The 21,265-nt window shown below is 32.9% G+C and overlaps 1 protein-coding gene across 3 annotated transcripts; it reads right to left on the bottom strand.

The window, feature by feature from the left end:
- Nucleotides 1-221: 221 nt before the first annotated feature.
- Nucleotides 222-11,204, bottom strand: LOC127138656 (uncharacterized). Of its 3 annotated transcripts, XM_051065143.1 has the most exons (17): nt 10,881-11,204; nt 9,725-9,789; nt 8,503-9,040; nt 8,140-8,416; nt 7,284-7,582; nt 6,866-7,048; nt 5,908-6,648; nt 5,739-5,833; nt 5,588-5,647; nt 5,415-5,503; nt 3,705-4,011; nt 3,421-3,500; nt 3,189-3,263; nt 2,619-2,689; nt 2,476-2,533; nt 1,476-1,731; nt 222-1,283 (listed from the first exon to the last, which is right to left on the bottom strand). In XM_051065143.1, exons 3-17 carry the CDS (start codon nt 8,913-8,915, stop codon nt 592-594), a joined length of 3,696 nt encoding a protein of 1,231 aa, XP_050921100.1. In that variant the 5' UTR covers nt 8,916-9,040; nt 9,725-9,789; nt 10,881-11,204; the 3' UTR covers nt 222-591. The 3 variants fall into 3 exon arrangements, with proteins under 3 accessions (XP_050921100.1, XP_050921099.1, XP_050921098.1); XM_051065142.1 differs by having other exon boundaries at nt 3,421-4,011; nt 8,503-8,935; XM_051065141.1 differs by having other exon boundaries at nt 3,421-4,011; nt 10,881-11,203.
- Between the last annotated feature and the right edge of the window lie 10,061 nt (nt 11,205-21,265).

Here is a 21,265-nt window from a genome sequence, read left to right as displayed (position 1 = left end):
GAAACACAGGCAATAATCAGTTGACCACACTCTATTCAGTCATCAAAATTCCCGCCGTAAACCCTTTAGAATAATGTGGATAATACTTTGATGAAACCACTGATGCAAACCAATTATACCACATCACAGAGGCATGTATCTGCAAAATGCAAAATCCAAAAGAAAACCCATGGAAGAGGGAGAAGGAAGGAGATCAATAGAGAGTAGCGAATTCGGTGTCATTTCGGCAAATGAAAAAGCTGATTTTATTAGAAAAATTAAATGTATGTACACGAGGCCTTGTTCTCTGATTTCTAAGAGCTACAACCAGAATAATGTTTTCTAACATATAATCACTGGGAATACTAACTTCTACCTTGAACAAAAAGATCTTTACAATGGAACTACGAACTTGAACACAAGCAAAATCCAAAACAGCTGACAACGCCACTCAAAAACAACTTGGAGAGAATAATTTACCAAAGAATCTATAGAACCTACTTGTAGACAGAATTAGCCATAAAACCATCCTATGTAACTGGTTATTTTTTCAGGGTACTTTGTTTCCTTTGTTATTGGTATACTAATGAACTCTATACAGAGAAAGCAGCTTCAAACCATCATATTCAAGTCTGAAAGGTCGTCCATAGGAATTTCAAGGCCCATAAAGTCATCATGATCTTGTAACCCATCGTCATCAATATTCAACCATGAACCAAGATCTTGACCTTGGTCAGCAAGGTCACCGGGATCACCGAGCACGTCCATTCCAGGCAGCTGCAGGTTGGACAAATCAATTGGCTCATCCAATCCACCCAAGCCAAACTCATCCTTTTCCTTGGCATTTCTATTACTAGGCTTTTCGATAGACTTTGAAACAGAAGGCAATGCTGGTTTTGGTTTCTCTGACAACTTACCAAGGAGGCCATTTACAGAAACAGAATGCTGAGTTGCTTTCGGTTTAGGCTTTGTTTTGGTTTTCCTTTCTCCTTTAGCACTGGATGATGCCTGCCTACCAACTTTCGTAGTTCCACTTCTTGATAGTACCTCTCTGCCATTCCCCTTTCCATCTCTGTCCCTCTCACTCCTCTTTCCTTTAGCACTGCTTGTTAGAGAACTTCCAATGCCCCCAACATCATCAAGGAACAATTCTCTCTTCTTCACCCTGTTTGACCAGAAATCTTCCTTGCCACTGGTTTGTTCAGATGAATTATTTAAAGCAGGAAGCATATCTGATGAAATGAAATCCAGATTATCCATATTCTGATAAAATTGTGATGGGCTCTGCTGTGAACCCATGGAAGCTGCAGAAGAAAAAAAATATCAAAATCTAGCTTGTGCTGAAAAGAGCAAAAGAAAAAATAAGACATCATAGACCAGACAAAGATGGCATGTAAAAATATAGTTATCTAAGTATGTAAGTGAGCATTATGACATAGCAGATGCATAGAATAAAAACAAAATAAAATTATTTATGCCAGAAAGTAAAGAAGAACCTGTTGTTGCTTCCAGAGACAGGAAAGGTTTTGAGGAATCAGCCTCCAATCCATCTGATTGCCGAACAATACTATGCTGGGAAGAAGCAGTAAGGAACATATCCTTGAATAAAGGCTCGCTGAAACAGCTCTTGCCTGTATCTTCAAATTGGTGGTAACGCTCCAATGTCCATTTAACAAATGGCAATGCAGCTTGCTTGACCATTTTGTTGTTGCTTGAATTTTTCCCACCCGAGGCACTAGAACCTCGACAAGCCTGACAATCAATTATTTGTTAAGCCACTCTGCAATATGAGGTACTTATGCAACAGTAAGATTCCTAGCTTGTGACCCAGTACTTTCGAGTTTTAGACTTAAGTAACAGAATGGGTAATATCGCATACATCTCACCCTCCCTAAACAGCATAATAGTGGGGCTTCATCGCTTCGACATCAGACATCGGCCGCCCTTTGGTCAACTCTAATATAAAATAAAATGTTGGACGCTTTTTTCTAAGGCCAATTTTAACCATTTTAAGCAAATAATAGGGTAAAGCATGGATTTTGGTTATACTTGGGAGTACAAGTTTATAGAGCAAAATAAGAGTTCTTTGAGATTTAACATTTTCGGACATAAATGGTAGGCTTTCATACTTCATTGTGTGGTAGAGAGAGAACTATGATGATCACTAACTGTTATATGTTTACAATACCTTCCAGCTCCAGTAGCTGTATTATGTTGAATACACTGCACAACATATGGTCCTTCAACATTTTGATAAGTCTCTTCTTCTACCCCCCATCCAAAAAAAAAAAAACTGAACAATGAGAGAATCCAAACCAGGCTCTCACTCTGAATCCATTACCCATTATTAAAGATCCCCAGCCTTATCAATAACTATTGTAGCTAGATCCTCAGCCCAGAAGTTTGGGGTACAACTAAATTAGCATGCAAAAATCTTGTTCTAAAGCTAACAACCAGATTATATAAACAAGCAGTAATATTGAATGTCAAGATTACCGTGTATTTCTCATAAGCTGTAACAACAAGTTGATCAAGAGCACGTTGGTCAAAATCCCTGTCAAACAAGTTTATATTTAGAACAATGAAGACACAGAAAGTTAAAATTAGCACATAACAGGTACAAATGGCAGCAGCATTACTTTTCCCGAAGTTCTTTTGCAGCTGAAGCAGATTTCAACAATCCATCTAGCAAGTTTCTCTTACTGGAAACCTATGATACACAAGAAAATAAAAAACCATAAACTAAATCACAACAGATAAAAGATCGACTTCATTAAATATTGCAGGAATTCTATAAATCAAATTTCTCCAGCTCTGCAGCCGATCTATGCGATTATATTATGTGAAATATTACAAAACAAAATGATACTCCCTCCGTCCCAAATTATAAGACATTTTGGACATTTCACACAAATTAAGAAACGTAACTAATTTTGGATGGGAAAGTAGTATGACTTTATAATATTGTCCTTCATTTATTATACATGAAAGAGAAATTTAAAAAATAGAAAGAAGAAATAGTAATAAATGATAGAGGGTATATTGGGAAAAATATCATTAATGTTGCATTGGAATTGTAAAATGACTTATAATTTAGGACAAATTATTTTTGAAAAGTGACTTATAATTTAGGACAAAGGGAGTAGTTACATGGGGGGAAATAGTTGACAGTAAGAATAGTATAACTTGACTTCAGCATTAGTCCATACCTGTCCTTGGTACAGCTCTTCTAACCTAGTAATATCCTCCAATATGGCTTCATCATCTTCTTGCACCATTTCAGGCTTTAAAAAAAAGTAATAATCATATTAACATGCTAAATACTAAACAAATATCATAACATTTGTAAGTAACCTATTAGTTATATTGAAGAGATTTCTGACAGAAATACAGAACAACCTAAAATATAGTTGTCACTGGATTAGGAAAGTAAAAGCTTACCACTGGTTCTAGGTCAAGTCCAATACTTTGAAGCTCCAAAAGAAGCTTATCATTTATGTCCAAGCTATTGTATTGCAACTCTGAACAAGCCAAGCCAGACATTAATGTTTTATCATGAAGAAAACCATTTACCGAGTTGCCAAAGCTTGGATTCAACCCAAAATTAGGAATATCAATCATATCACTTTCAGTTTCATCATGTGCTGGCTTCCCAGTAATCCCATAACCATTATAAGCAGAATGACAAGCAAACTGAAATTTAGTTAATGAGTGTTGATTCAAACCATTCAATTCTAATTCTCCATCAGGCTCGGATTCAGTATCAAATGTGTCAAACTTGAAATCTTCATTTCCACCACTACGATCTTCCTCTGAGATTAAAGCAGCTATAAGACGTTGACAGAGAGGTACCATTTTATGATCTCCCTTTGGTGGTGGTAACTTTTCTGTATTAGTACCAGCACTGCCTTGAACATCAGATCTGACATCTCTTTCACAGTCAATCAACCCATATCTATTAACAATGGTTTCACCGCCATCTATATATTTAGGAACTGGAGTTGCCATCTGAGTGCTTGATTCAAGATTTACCTAAAAGGGCAAGTGAACCATTAAAGAAGTTTGGTTCCTATTCTTGATTTGTCTCGGATATTCCATTTTTTTCAAACATTTAATTCTGCCTTCTCGTTTCTTTTCTTTTTTTTAATAATATAATTCTGCCTTGATCATCAATAAAAATATAATTTATGAAACAATTGAAGGGATGATTTTCACATCAAACTAATACAGGATAGATATATGGAAAACATGACCAAATAATAAAATTCAATGGCCATTGTTCCATATTGGTTCAGAACATTATAAACATTAGTAGTGAATAATTATAAGAATGATGTCAACATTCTAGCTCTAAAATAATCAATCACAAGTCATATCATTATTATCATCATCATCATCATCATCATCATCATCATCATCATCATCATCATCATCATCATCATCATCATCATCATCATCATTATTATTATTATTATTATTATTATTATTATTATTATTATTATAACGGAAATTTACTAGTAGAACTATTACAGCCAAAAACTTCCACCGTATATAGAAGGAAAATTTAAAACACAGTCACTACTTTGCCCGATATAAGCTAATTATCTTAAACTTTTTATGATTTGCCTGCCTTAATATAGTCAACATTATGCCATCTAGTCAATCAATATAGTTACCAAATGACCTAGAGAACTGATGTGTCAATGTCATACCCTACTAGAACAGTCAATATCTGCTGCATTATTCTGCAAAGTCATATCATTAACATCAAATATGTCTAAAACAAAAGGCACCATTGCATCTATCTTCTAATTTACACTCGACAATTCTCAATAGTCAGTAGTAATACTAATAGTGTGTTAGTAAACCCAGAGTAACTAAGGTGTATGTTAGGAGAACCAAGAGTAAACGAAGAATAGAATCCGAGTCAGTTACGTGGTTAGGGCATCTAACAGATGTAGTTGGGGTTTGCAGGGTACGGCAGATTTTAAGAAAGTAGGGAGTGGGACCAGGGTTCTACAATCCTAGAATTGAGAGATTTTCACTGTAATCCTCAAAACCGTCTCCAGACTTCAGATTCAGAGCCTTGAACAACAGAGGAATATCAACTTCTGTTGTTCAAAATATGGAACGACAGCGTCACTCCCAATACATAACCGGATACAAAACCTAAGCGTATCCACATACAATAACACATACAATGTTTTCCTCATCAATAAAAACTTATACATGATAGAGTTTATCTATTACTTTATGTGGAATTAACTATTAAAATATTATGGACACCATCACAAAAATCTAACGCATCGCCGCAATGCACTATTTTCCATCATATGGAAGTGCCTGCTAAGTGTCAATAGTCAGCATGACTACTGATCTGTTACAAACTTTTAAAAAACGGTGACAAATGCCATTGAAAAATCAAATATTAGTACCTTCTGCTTCCAGTAAGTAATATCTTCATCAGGTATCAAACCGAAGAAAGGCTCCATTTGTTTCCAAAATGGGCTGGAGAAGGTATAGGCTGCAATAATAAGAATATGTTTAATTACTCCATCATGGGAAACTAGTTAGGAACCAAAGATATATAGTATTTAGCAAAATATACCAGAGTTGATAACACCCTTTACAGCAGCCAATAGCTCTCCATGTCCATCTTCTGACCCAACTATACCAACATAACAAAAAAGTAATAACATATTTACACTACGCATACAAAAGTTGTGTTCATTTAATTTTTCTAAGGTTTTAACTAGTACCAAAATAATCTGCTGCTGCACAGATGGCAGTAGGCTTTTGACGAGCATAGGCTTTGCGATCAGAAAGTTTCCTTGTTGGTGGACGACCCACTTTGCTGCAAGGATTCCATAAAACCTTGAGACTTCAATTTATATGTTCAAAAAACTTAAACAAGAGATAGATCCTAACCTTTCATTCTTATCAGATCCTTGTCTTGCACTTCTTAGTTGTTTTGCAGTATTTCCAACCTTCTCAAATGCCATTGGTTTCTGTGACCTTGTGGCATTGAGACCGCGCCCCGTCCTCCCTTGCCTCCGAACACCGTCTCCAAGTTCTTCCCCAGAAACAAGCTTACTCTTTCTAGTTACCAAGTTAGACACCTTTGGAACATTTTGTCCAGCTTTCATATCTCTCTCTTCTGGTTTCCTGCCCTTTTCTTTTGGTTTAACCTCAGCCACCCCGGACTCTTCACTTTCAGATAAAGCTGCCGAAGGTGAAGGTTCACCTTTTAGTTTAATTTGCTGAGGAGAACTTCCAGCTGAGCGTCTCACAAATCCTAAACCAATATCATTACCAGACACATCAGAGACAGCATCCACAGCAGGAGCTTCATCATTACTCGAAGCAATAGGCACAAAACTTGTTCTCCTGGCAGTACGAGAGCTCTTTTGCGGCCTCTGCCAGGGGACAACAGGTGGGGAAGATGACCGTGCCGATGTCGCACGTTTGCGATTATTAGTACTATTAACACCAGCTGGGGGCTTTGTGGCACAATGAGAAAGTTCCCAGTCATTAGGAACAGCTGTTCTATGGACAACTGGTGACAACTTGGGGGCAACTCCTGAACCTGATCGTGGAGCCCGAATAGCAGCATTCAATTTTGTACTTGAGGTAGGGCTGGCTGAATTGAATTCATCACGAACAGTTGCCCTGGGCATAAAAGATAATAGAAACTTAATCAACTGCAGAATTCAAATCATAAACATGAAGAGATTTCGATCACTGATCACAAGGCTCCAAAGAACGTGGAAATGGAACAAGAATATAAAAAAGCAACACCCAAGAAAATGTAGCCAAGGAAAGATCTTTCTCCTCAAAGTGCAATATCATATAAATGTGAAATGGGAGCCACAGTTTGTATGCTTACTTGTTAACAGCTCTGAAGTTCACCCTCTCCTTGTCTGAACTAGCAGGACGAACCCGCTTATCATTGACAAGGGAACTATTATCTTGGTCGTTTCTATGTATAGGGGCGCGTATACCCAACCCAGTCTGTTGAGAGACTCCATCTGATTTCCCAGCTGTAACAGTTCCATTAGAAATGCCCAGCCTGTACAAAAACACATGAAAATATTATATCTATAACCTAAATACTAACAAAACAACAAATAAGAACTGGATGATATTAAGAAGAAGAAGAAGAAGAAGAAGAATAAAAAAAATAAAAATAAAAACTTGTAGATGATATCCACAAAAAAGTATTAAACTGAAAAACATGAGACTAAAGATACCACTGATTACCCAACATATTCATACAACAATTAATTTACCCAAAAGTTTCTTACCTAAAAGTATTAGAATCGTTACTCAATTTCGACCGAGAATCAGTAGCAAGTCTTTGTTGCATTCCCTGTTTTGTTTCCTGGAAACCACTAACAGGTTTGTTCAAAGTAGTACTTGGAGAACCATCTAGCTTGATGCATGATCGCTTCTTCCTCATTTTTGACTTTTCCCAACCATCACCTACAACAGGTAAGTTTCGCTCTTCACTCTGAATCACACCATTATTGGCAATCCGTAGCTTTTCCTTATCTCTATCAACGATCCCTAATGGCCTAACAAGAGAATTGGTCCGTACATCCATCTAGAATTTATCAAAACAACATCAGTTCTGCACACACCATGTTAATCGGACAGTTGACTCAACATATAAAAGAAATAACAGAAGTCTAAGGCCACCAACGCACACCCATGCGTTATTAAAACAGAAAAACAAATCTACATTTCAACATGTTACCACTTACGGAAAAGGAACAAGGCATAAACCAACTATAAAGGTAATGAAACACCTACATACAACGATAGAATATAAATTGTATACAACAAATATACCATAACTTTTTATGGATCAAAAAATCTATATATGAAGTGATACATTGCCTAGTATACAAGTGGGGAGATGTTCTAGCACATAACTTTTGAGAATACAGAATTTAACCACAATTCTCATGTCAGTCGGAGATATGGAGAACAAATGATTCAAAATATACCAAGGTATATATAGTATACCATATACAAATGCAGTATTTATTCTAAAACAGTAAAAATTGAATAAACAACAATAAAAGGAGTTAAGAGAGATAATGAAATTGTGCAATGTTAATACTAGCAAAAATGCATGGGTGAAAGCCAGACATGTACCTTTACATCAACCATAGAAGTTCGAGTACGCTTGTTTGGAACCAAACTTTTGGTTCTCTCTTCGGACTTTTGCTGCTCTAGTTCAAAAGCACCTGTGACGGTATGACCTTGAACGCCAACCTTACCCATGCTTGGCCCCAGTGCTGAGCGGTCACTCAACATGACACTAGAACGATCGCTGGAAAAGCTTTCAACTCGAGATCTCTTCTTCAAATTTACAGTTGGGAAAACTTCATTGAATACAGACAAGGCCTCATTAAACATTTTCCCACGTTCCCTGTTGAAATTCACAATTATGCAATGTTATTCCTTAATTACACAAGTCTATATCTTAAATGCAAGTAAAAACCTACAAAGAACTACCTCGCTTTCACAGTGCTTGAATACAGACTATCCCTCATACGCTTGATGTCTTCTGGTACTGGGGATGGCAGAAGCTTTCCTTTTGCAGAGCTAGACGGAGATTCATCAGGTGAAATTCCTAGAGCAGCATTAACGTGTCTCTTGTAATCCACGTGACGATTAGATTTATGATCTAATACCAACAACTTTGGATCAAAATGCACATAATTGAAGAAGCTCTCCACATCCCCATGCGTTGCTGGAGAACTACTTCTCAACATGTTGGGCAGAGAAGACAAAATTGGATTTTCCATGCATTCTCGAAAGCTACCCGGCCTATCTAATGAAGCAGCTATGTGGGATCCACGCTGCGCAGTATACAGTGGTCTATCTGGGCTACTAGAAGATGAATCAAACTTACTAGTGGTTGTCATTGCACTAGTTCCGGCACATCCTTTGAGTAAAAAATACAAACCATAGATTGGTGCACGACAAAATTGCAGAAAAGTAGCTCATATAGGGCAAGTCTAAATTTCAATAGAACAATTGGACAAAGTACCTGAAAAAGTCAAAATAGTCATAGAAAAGTCAAACTCAATTGACATATATATTTGTATATAAACTATTTCCAGAGATTAAAAGTCCACATACATGTATAAATCTGTAGAATTAAGTAATTAACAGTATCGGCGCCACTATTCTCATACAAAGCTACTAAAAATGGATACCCTTAAAAAATTATGCTAAATCATTAACTTCAATCAACTTGATAAATCTCACTCCATATAGTAGTATACCATCTCAAACTAAGAAAATTATCCACAAAACAAAATTCCATTTTAATAGCATACACTTAAGACTGATGACAACAAGTCCAAGTAGAAGATGAACATTCTCCTAAATGATTTTAACTATCTCAATTTCAATTGAATGAATTATATGTACTATACTAACATAAAGTTGGTACTTGGTATACAAGATAGATCTATACCAAATGGAAAATATGGGTTCTAATCTATATTTGGTACATTTCACTATTTTAGAACTAAAATAGAACAAGACAGAACATTGGGTGCAATCTATAAATAAAACATAATTGGACACGTGGATAAAAAAGTTTATACATTTTGATTCAATTAAGAAGGTAGAATCAAGGAGAATAGAATAAATAAACTTGTACCAAATACATTATGAATGGGGGAGAATCAACCATAAATTTTTTAAGATGTAATATACTTCTTACCTTAAGTCTTTATAGCATATATCTTCCTTCCGCGGCTCTTTTATAAATGTAGGTATCCTTTGAAGCTGCAAATTATTGAACAAGAAAAGTTAATGTCAATAGGCATACCTAAGATATAAATGGCAAGAAGTAAACTACATAACCATGTAAGAACTTTCCAATTCCATATTAGTCAACGTTTTGCTCACAAGCAAGTCACGGTGCAAACTCATGCACGTGTAAGTGAGATCAATTGTACATTACCAGGCATCATGATCATTAGATCATATACAAATGTGATTTCACAGAATAAATATTCAATTGACATCAAAGTGAAGTCTACGCCATTCTGACATATGCTATAAAGATTTGCTAGCAATATACTCAATGCAAACCAATTACCACATCTGTTTAGGCTGACAATACACCAAACACCAATCTTATCCCATTAATTAAACCCCCACTAATCTCATTCACAAGAAAAAAGGTAGATCAATCTTTTCAATAATCAGCTATCTTGCAAACCCCACAAAAAAAAACAGTTCAACTTCAAGTCAAACTTTCTGAGTGTGCCGAGAAGCAACTTCAAGCGCACACTACTGTTGACAATTTATGTTTCCTACACTCAAATCACACCCATCTTTGTTTGCTCTTAAGTTTACTTCCTCAGTTCAATACATTAATATACTACCTACTACATTATTAAGCAATGACAAAGCATTAGAAAGTACTACAGCACAATCTGAACTCGAAGAACTTACTTTAATTAAATTAACTTAATATATAATTATATAATATGTCATATGATAGCTTGATAGTAAACAAATATAATTTTGGTATAATAATACACTATAATCAACAGTGGTTTTTCTGATAAAAAAAATAGAAAGCAAGTATGAAATTTACCAAAGAAAGCGGATAAATCTTCTACCCTATATTGCTTCCATTACAATTTACTCGAAAGCATGATTTCGATTTTTTTTGTTAAAAAAAAAGACTCATGAGTAAGAAAATGAAACCCTAGGGGCTGAATCAACAGAAAAGGAAAAGAATGAAATAACGAACTAACTGAATAAGGAAACAACGAAAAGGAAAAGCATTACAAATTGCCAAAAACAAAAACCCTAGAAAATCAAATTGAAAAAATAATAACAGAGCGAAATTAAAAATTGAAGACCTTGAATGTTGCAATGATGAGAGGGTTTTATTGTCGATTGAGAAAATCGAAGAACAACCGTTGGAAATTGAACGTTGTTGTTGAGTTGCTTGACGGAGAGTTACAGCTTCAAATTCGTACGAAGCAAAACCATGGACGACGAAGAGTACACGGTGTTTTGATCAATGATCGGCAAAATTGGTCTATAATGATATTACTATTCTACCCCGTCTCTCTTAGTTTTAAAAGTTAAGAACGATTGATTAGTTGAGGGCTTTTCTGTAGTAACGTGGTTCGACACCGTATATCTGGCATTGTGCTACGTACATGTGCTTTGATTATCATCATGATTTTAATTTTTGGGTGTGTTAAACCTCTTGATGTAACTACTTAAATTTAGTAGTACATTAGATTTAGATTTTTAAGAAACTTTGTTTAAATTTATACTGTGTATAATTTATATACTGATATTCAAAAGAAAATATACGGATAAATTTATTTGATAAGATATAAAGAATTTTTTTTTAATATGGAGGACCGAGGTCCAGACTGAAAATTAAAATGAGATATCTTCTTAACGGAAGATTCCATTAAATTATCTATCGCACAATTATAAATATTTTGGGATGCTCTTCATACATTTGTAAATCCTATGTTAAATGTGTCCCTTCCCTAGCGAGAATGTAGGCGCATTTGTTTGTTTCCATGTATATAAGCTTCATTTGAATGTCTTCAATAATGCTCATAATTTGTCATATTCGTCTGATCAGATTTAAACATGTCTTTTTCTCCATAGTGCTTTGGATTAGAGATTCAAAAACCTTCTTGCTATCAACTTGCATTGTTAGTTTACTTTATCCTTTCTCTCTCTCTCTCTCTCTCTAGCAACTTTAAGGTCTATGAGCGCACCCCATAGTTCAGTTGCCTGAGTGTTACGTTGTCCTAGATTCATGGCATAACCTCTAAGCCATCATTTGCCTTGATTTTCCCTAAACACTCCTCTGCCACCTGCAAACTTCCCAACTTTCACTGATCCATCTAAATTAAGACATACTTAATCTAAATCAGGTGGTTTCCATGTGATAGAAGTCTCAAAATTAAATCTTTTTGTTAACTTTGTTTTGCAGCCTTGGGCTCATATCATACAGCTGAACATTTTCCTGGATAACATGAACAAGATTATGTGGCATAACATATGTGGGCATATGTAACCTTTGATTTCTCCAATACCAAATGTTGTAGCACGCGGTGGCCCACACAGCTTTGCCAGTTACTATCACCTCTACTTTGATTATGAGCCATATTTATCTCCAGCCAGTCTTGTAGTTCAGATTGAAAAAATTGTTGCTTGTTAGCATTGCTCACCAGTGGTATCCATACATGTTCGGCCACTTTACATTCACGTAAAGCATGTAAAATAGTTTCAACTTCACCAGCACAGTTCTCACAAGAGTTATCTCGCAGCTTTAAATTATTCAGGTAGGAATTAGTTTTGATGCATATGTAAATTCGAAATCAATTACTCATTTATAAAATAATGAACAATGATGATATAAAATCAATTATGTTAGATTCACTATATAAATGGAGCTTTGGTTACTCAGGACTCATGAGACATTACTTTAAATTATTTAACCATTAATATAAGTGTTTTTGCATAAATCTTTAACACAAAATTCAACTTTAACTCTCTTAGCGTGTGTTTGATTTTACGGTGAACATGGTGCATTGCTCTTTCCATGTATGGGTGACTATTTTTCAGCAGAGTTAAGTAACAACGACCTATGCAAAGAAGTATTAGTACATTTTATAATTTTGGCATTGTTAGTTGGTTTACTAAGTAAAAAGCAAAGGGAAAAACATGATATCACTTACCATATTTATTATAGTGTGAAAAAATTCTCATGTCCATCAATTTTGGGCAACAATATATCAAAAAATATTGAAAAAAATAATCACCATTTGAGATTGAGCCTAGGCTTCTAACGAAACTTCGATTTTTCCACACATTAAGGACTGAGGAATGTGTTGAACTGGAAATCAATTTGACATTATTTTTTATCTTTTGTTACAAAAATAGTTTATAATTAAGCATTTATATGAAAAACATTTATGTTGTAAGTGCTCCATTAAGTTGTTTAGCTAAACAAAACCTTGAATATTTATCATTAAGGTGACAGGGAGCTTACATTGCCAATTATCTTTGCTATAAACCATGGAGTATTGACGTCGTATGAAAGAGGTGTGACTCTAATTTCATTTGATGTCTATGGAGGAAGTAAGCTATGAAGTTCATTTTGTAATCTTTCTACACAACAATGGTCCCAAAAATAGTAGAATTATGTCAAGTTTGAATAACTTCAAGCTTGTAGGGGTTTACATTTAAAGGCGTGTTTGGACTGATTCATTTAGGTTTATTTACTGCTAAAACAATTGTGAGAATGTTTTAGAGTTTAGGAAAGCAATTTATAACTTATGACATATCCATAAGTTGTTTTTAACTTGATTTTCATAAATTCTTTAGAATAGCTTATATGAAAAAGTGTTTTGCACATTAACCTGCTAAACCTGGAAAACATGTGGTCCGTCATGATAAAATGACAGTTTTGTACCAATCACTTTCGCCCAGTAATTCTGCAGAATGAGAATGCTCCACATTGAGAGTTATAGCCTAATGCAAACCCATAACTTGTCTATACCAAAAAAATGAAACATAAGATTAAGTGAAAATTTAAAAATAAACTACGATACGGTTGACTACAAACATCTACGAGTAAGATATACATCATCAATTTGGGAAGACAAAATATTGCAAGAAATATGAATAACTTACATTCCAACAAGATCTGGCTTGAAAAAACCTATATTGTCTGAAATTGTTCTATTGGAAGTGTAAAGAATCCATCTCATATAACTTGAAATGATGTTTGTGTTTTTTTTTCAATAGCTCGACTTCATAATTAAGAGCAACGTAGCATAGATTCTACAAAAACCAAAAAAAAAACTATGACGAAATAAGCAGAATTGTATAATTGAAAATTAAATAGAAACAATCATCGGCCAGACATTACTTATCTCCCGATTAAACTTCGGATTACTATAATTGAAGAAAATATCTTATTTCATACCCTAGTTTATACCTAAGAAAGGAAAGACAACAAAGAAATAATGATCTCCTTCATTCCTCTTCAAATATTTCAATGATATTCATGATGATCAAAGAGAAATTGACACAAAGATCAACAAGCACTACTACATAAACACACATTTAACCTCAGACACAAAATTGATTTAACATCGATTACAGAGGCGAGGTAACGAATGACATAATGGAAACTCTCTATTATACCCCATCGACTTTAGAATAACTGATGGAATAGTTGAAATGGTCATTGGTTTGATCCCCAACAATAACTTTTTTATATTTTCAAAACTAGTGCCACATACATCTCGGTTTATGGCCAAAACCGAGTGGAAAGGTAATTCTTTATTTTTAAAATACTCATTGCATTGTTTACACATAATATTAATAAATTAATTTATTTACAAATAACATTTTTTATACATAATATTACATTGTTTACATAGAATATTAAAATAAAAATATATAACAAATTCTGAATCTTATTCATCGTCATTGTTGTCGGTGAAGAACAAATGATAAATATTTTGGGAAAAAACAAATGTTGGATCATCATTTTATTGAATCTTGGGGAAGATCAAATGTTGGATATTTCACGTATTTGTTTATGATATAAAACAAAAAAACAAGGTTAGCTGAATAAAATAAATATCCAGTTAGATGATCATTTAAGAACACAAACTTTTAAACTTAAATAATTTTTTATTCTTGCAATCCATCATAGAAAACTTTTTCAAACTTCTTTAAGTTTCAAAATTTTCATGTCAAATGTTTCATTATTAATTTTTAATATTTAGAATTATTTTTAAATGTCTTTTAGGTTTCAAGTGGATCACTAATGGCATTGTCTTAAGCGTTGATATTCATTAAATAGACGACAAAAACTTGTTTAAGGATGATAAAGAAACTCATTAAATATGTTTATATTTCTCATCGTTATTACTCAAAACCGAGGTAAATGTGTTTCTTTTTAAATAAAAAATACAAAAAAAATATGTTTTATCTCAAGCGTCACATACCTCTCGATTTCTCTAAAAAAATTGAGGGGAAAAAGTTTTTTTTAAACTACATTGTTTACACAGAACATTAAAATACATTATTTAAACAAATCTAAATTTTGACAATAGATTTTTTGAGAACAACAAATATTTTCAAGTTATTTTTGGAGAACAACAAATCTTTGATGTTATGAGAATTTTGTTGTATACCCTTTGTGCATATTCTTTTCAAGTTCAATGGATTGTGTGCATCTTATTCTTGATAAGTTATCTGTTCCAATCATGAAAAATTTGTTTTCTGCACTTGCAATCCATCCCAGAGATTTGTTCAAAGATTTCATTATCTTGAGGAAATATTTTCATGACAAATATTTAGGAATAAGTTTCTCAAAGTTGTCAACCGAGAACAACAATAAATTATGGAGTGATTTCTTTGGTTGAAAATATAGGAAGGTTATTCCAAAAATACAACAATAACATCAACATTATTATGTGAGATAGATTGCAAGAGCAAAAAAAATGTTTTATTCAAGGTAGAAGAACATTGAAGATTTTTTTTGTCTTGCAATCAATCCCAAAGAATGATGCTTACAAGTTTGCAACGGCTATATATAAATTAGGTTTAGGGTAAAATCTAATTAACAAGTGCTTTTATAGTAAAATGTGATTATCTAATCCCTCGGTTATTAAAGAAAACTGAAGGAATAGATCATTAATTTAAAAATAAAATATAAAATAAAAAGAAATGCACCACTTTTACAGAAATAAAAATATAAATTGCATTTTTGGGATTCAAAGCATGTCCTAAATTATTTTTTTCTTCAATTATATTTGGAAAATGAGGGAATATATGGTAGTTATTTAAAAAATAAAAAATAAAGCATGATGTGTGTTGTATTATACCTCGGTTTTTTGTTGGGTGATGTGAAGCTTTGTCATGAAATGTATTATTTGTAGTAGTAAAGTTTATCAAGAAATGGAGAAAACGAGTTTCATATCTTCAATAGTGTCAAGTGAGGATGATAATGAGATGAACTAATTGTCTCTTCTTTTCTTTTATTGCTTGTTTTTATCTTCCATACAATTTCTCTTTCTTTCCCTTGAATTAAACAAAATGATGTTTTTCCTTTCCTAAACGTCTATTTACCAATACATTTGCATATTTAAATGATCACAATACATCTTTACCCATCTTTTTTATTTAGATAAAGGGGAAGAAGTATACTCTTATGGGGAGTAGAGTATACTCTATACTTAATTGCGCGAGAGTTTAATCACTCCAAACAAATATCAGTTGTTTCTTTTACCATCTTCCTGAGAGGTGCATTGTTGTCATCAAAATGGGGGAGAATGTGAAATCATGTTTTGCAGGTTTAGTGATCAAGGAAGCTCTCAACAACATACTCTTGGATATGCTTTTGATGATGACAATGAACAACTTAAGTGCAAGCATAAAAAGTTGTTAAATATGCAATCAGACAAAACTACTAAGTTATGGTTTAATGATCACTGCAAAAGTCATCCAATGATGGCACCGACCAAGAATACATCTCAAGCCTTATCTTCAAGAAAAACTAAAGCAAGTTTATATAGTACTAAATTATCTAACAAGTATTGAAGTTTAAAGTGTGAAATAAAGGAAGTGTGAAAGTTTGCCATATCGCGTCTGAGTGAATAATGTGTTGTAAAAGCATAAGGACTTTCTCGTAAATTTATACTACTAATCACACACACACACACATACACACAAACAAACAAAAACAATCGATTAACACTTATACCCAATCGGTTGAGTTAGTTCAAAAATGTGCCCTAAATGTTTAGGATAATGTCTTAATAAATGGTAGTGACTACATATATTTTCTTTCCTGTTAAAACCTTTTTAATGGTTAATTTTAGGCCAACGAATAAATTAAAGCATGATGACAATTGATTTGCTCATCAATTCTGCCCCCGAGATTTTTTTTGTTTTGTCAATCTCTAGCCTATAAATAAAGGTTTATTTCCTTATATTTTAACATCAAAAATCATGAGCTCTCATATCTCACTCCTCACTCTCTCTCTTTCTAAAAATATTTTCTTTACTTTCTTTCACTTGAAATTAGTCGTAGCGCTTTGAGAAAGTCATTTGTGTTTAGTGAGGCATTTATGTAATTCTATAAGGGTAGTATTGTAAATTCACCAAGGAATATTTTTACCTTGATTGAATAATTTATCCAATTAGGGATTGTTTATTTGGGTTCGAAGCTAAACCTTCAAAAACTTTGGTTTGGGGATTTAGTTACTAAGTCGTCAATTCAGTTCGAAGGCACAACCTGTTCAAAAGCTTTAATCGATTTGAGATCAGCCCAGTATAAAATCTCATATTGGTTTATGGTTATTCTATGTAAAACATAGGTTTATTTAGTAAGCTCGGCCCGGTTAAAAGCTTGTTAAGGTTGGAGATAAGCATGTTATAAAATCTCACTTTGGTTTATGGTTATCCTTTGTAAAACCTTGACTCGGTTCGTAAGCTTATACCAGTTAAAACCTTGTTAAGGTTGGAGATAAGCCCGATATAAAAACTCATAAATTTGTAGCCAGCCTACCAAAACCTTGATTCGGTTCGTGAGTTAAGCTCAATTCAAAAGCTTTTCTTGGTTAGAGACAAGCCTGTGTAAAATGTCATTTAGCTTGGGGACTAACCGCTTCAAATTGTTGTTTGGAAAGAAGATTAACCGCTTCAATTTATCGTTTGGAAGGAAGACTAATCACTTCTCTCATATGTTTGTTGTTTAGTTGGAAGTTAGCCTGAAACTTAATTTTCCTTGTATAAGGGGATTCAAGAGTATAGCCTACTAAAAGATATTAAGTTTTACTAGATACTTTCAAGATCAAATCTTGGGGACATGACTAAGTCTTATTCACTAAACCTGTATAATTCCTGGTGTATTCTATATTCCCTAAACTTTTACTTTCCATAATTTCAAATTTTAATACTTAACAATAAAATGTTTTTTAAATGTTTACCCTAAAAGTTTTTCAAACTACCGTTTTTGTGAAATAGACAATTCACCCCACCCCCTCCTATTGTGTGTGGAGTTATATATCCAACATTTCTTACAACATGTATGGACTTTATTGTGTTAAACCTTTAAGGACTTCGTTATCTCGCACTAGATAACTTTGGAAAAAATTAGAAAGGCGTTTGTTTACAACATCTCACATAGAGTGGGAAACACAGTACAACTTAGTTATAAGTATTTAACTTCCTAAGAAATAATAATGAATAAAAGAGAACTAATGTATATTTGTTTTTAATTTGCTAATATTTAAATATTTTGCAAAGCTCACAAATATTCATAATGTTTCAGTGACACATCATTAATACAACAGTTAGTCGTGAATGAGTGTGAAACCTTCGACATTTGAATTTGTCCTTCATTCCATGTATTGACCCTTATCGTGCTATTACTTGTATTTAGACAACTCTCATGATGTGACCGTTAATAATATTCTTCGTGGTGGCATAACACATAAGGTCTTCGTCATTTGAGAAGTGTTTATCAATTCATCATGTAGTCACATGGGTATACGTGTGTTGAGTATAAATTATCATATATGTACGGGTATAAATGATCAGCTTTCCCTTGAGAAAGATGATTACATAAGCCTCGGTACAAATGATAAATGCGCTATCAAGGGAAGATGATTATTTGTTCTATCTAAGTGGGTATTGGTTAACCTTGTTGGCTTAAGTATAAATGATTATTGTTCTATTTGGGGCATATCATTGTTTCTTCTATAAGGGCATATGATTATTTTGAATTTATGCATAGGTGGTCAAACTTATTGACTTTGGTACAAATGATCATTTATTTTGTAGATGATCATTAATCTATTTTATTTAGATGATTTCAATTTGTTCTACACATTAAAGGATCAAATGTTTTTCATTATTTTGTTATCATCAAAATTATATAATTAGAGGTTATTTTTCTCCAAATCCTATTTGTTTCAATAATATATGCTATATTTGACTAGAATTAATGGAGAACTAGATTGAAACTCGCACATCAGATGCATTATTTAAGTAGTATTATTTTGATACAATTTTGTTTTTCTAGTATAAATTTTTTTATTATCAAGACAATAGGATGAAGAGAATAAAAATATTAGTGAATAATAAATATGTTAGAATCATGTAAATATAAGATAAATATTAAAATCGAAGATAATTTAAATTTTAAAATTCAAACATCATTAAAATAATCAGTTAATATTAAAATTTAAAATGAAACTCTCGATATTCTAATATGTTTGAGTAGTTATAGAAAAAATCGAGTATGAGTTTTAAACCAAGTACAATGATATTGTTTTTGTGTGTATTTGACTATGTTATTTACCTTTAACATATATACAAATTATTTAATTCAATTAAATTTTTTATAATGTTAAATAAATATAATTTATTAATATATTGTAGAAAATTTATATGTAAAAAATTATATATTGTAGCTGAAAAAATATTTGTCTAATTTTTTATTTTGAATTTAAATTTGTAACATGTAATTGTAGATATAATTGGAAATTATATTTTAGAAAGAATTTGAATCATTTGTATATCTATTTAAAAGTTATAATTAAACTTGAAAATATTATATGGTCATTTTATTTTAAGCATTGTCATAATATTTTGTATATTATAGTTATAAAACAATTAAATAGGAATTATTATTCTTTCATTAAAAAAAATATTTACAATTTTAGTGGAATATATAAATGTAGTTTTTAAATATATAGTAGAAACTTTATATGTTAAGGATTATATATTGTAGCTGAAAAGATGATTGTCTAATTTTTTATTTTGAATTTAATTTTATAATATGTAATTGTTGATATAATTAAAAATTATATTTTAGAAAAAAATTTGAAGCATATGTAGGTTTATTTGAAAGTTATAAATAAACTTAAAAACATCATATGACTATTTTATTTTAAGCATTGTCATAAGATTTTTTTTTACTAGAGTTACAGTTAAATATGAATTATTAGTTTTTCATTATAAAAAGTTATTTACAATTTAGTGGAATATAAAATGTAATTTTATTTTAGATTTTATGAACCAAAGGTTACGCATTATAGTGAAATGAATATTAGAAGTTTTAGATGATTATATTTTGAAGAGTGTTACATCAGATTTTAATTGATGTTATAAGTTAGATAATGATTTGTGAATTTTTTTCCAAAATAACCAACTTTTTCAAATAAAATACGAAAATAATCATTTTTTCAAAAAAAATACCAAAATAATCAACTTTGGTGAGGATGCGTCGGGGGAGTTGGCGCACCCCCAAAAAAGTAAATGAAGAGGCGCCAATATGTGTGGCGCCTGCATGGCCCTCCAAGAGGAGGCGCCAGAGGCAATGGCACCTGTGTGTGTGTGTGTGTGTGTGTGCAAGGCGCCAATTTTTGTGGCGCCTGTGTGTGTGTGATGTGGGTGCCAATTCATCTTCCGTCTCTATAAATACCATCCCCTTGCATACAATTATTTTCACTCAAATTTATCTCCTAGTCTAGTTCAACCATCAATTTTAATTTTTTTTGTTTCAACAATGTCTGCATACATTCAGAAACGAAATGCTGATGTAATATTTTCTGTCGTTGCGGCTCCGATACAGGTTCGACTTTGGAACACAGATACGTTTGAACGTCTTAATCGGACGTTATACAGTTGGTTAGAGGGAGAAATTGGAGAGGGTGAACGGATTAGAAGAATACAATGGCTTGTGTCCACGTTCAACCAAAACGGAGAAGTGCGCGAATGAGTGGATATTAAGACCGACCAAGACGCTCGTAGGATGATGCATTACATGTTCAAAATTGTTTTGATGGTTGTAATCGCATAGTTTTTTATTCTAGTTGTTTTAATTGTTTGTGTTATTTTTTATGAACAACTGTCTTTTCGTCACAGACGTCTACTATGAAGTAAAATTAATTTTCCATATATTGCAACAGAGGTACTTTGAAATAAATTTAAGTTTCCATATATAGCAACAGAGGTACATCTGAATTTATCTGGTTGTGCTCGTTCCAACACTAGGACAGTTATTACGATTGTGACCTGGTTGACGGTATGAACTACATAGTCTAACCATTTTGTTTGACGTATCCATTTCGGTTCGAATCCGGGTGCTGGTAGGGCGACCCTTTTTCTTCCTTCTCATAATTTCGTTGTACCAGACGATGTCCCCTTCATATTCTGGCCAATAATCCTCTTTTGCCAC

This window comes from Lathyrus oleraceus, chromosome 4 (genome assembly GCF_024323335.1).
Source record: "Lathyrus oleraceus cultivar Zhongwan6 chromosome 4, CAAS_Psat_ZW6_1.0, whole genome shotgun sequence".
In the NCBI taxonomy this organism is placed as follows: domain Eukaryota; kingdom Viridiplantae; phylum Streptophyta; class Magnoliopsida; order Fabales; family Fabaceae; genus Lathyrus; species Lathyrus oleraceus.
The sequence above is the reverse complement of the archived record's forward strand: the minus strand, read 5'-3'. Positions and strand labels throughout refer to the sequence as shown.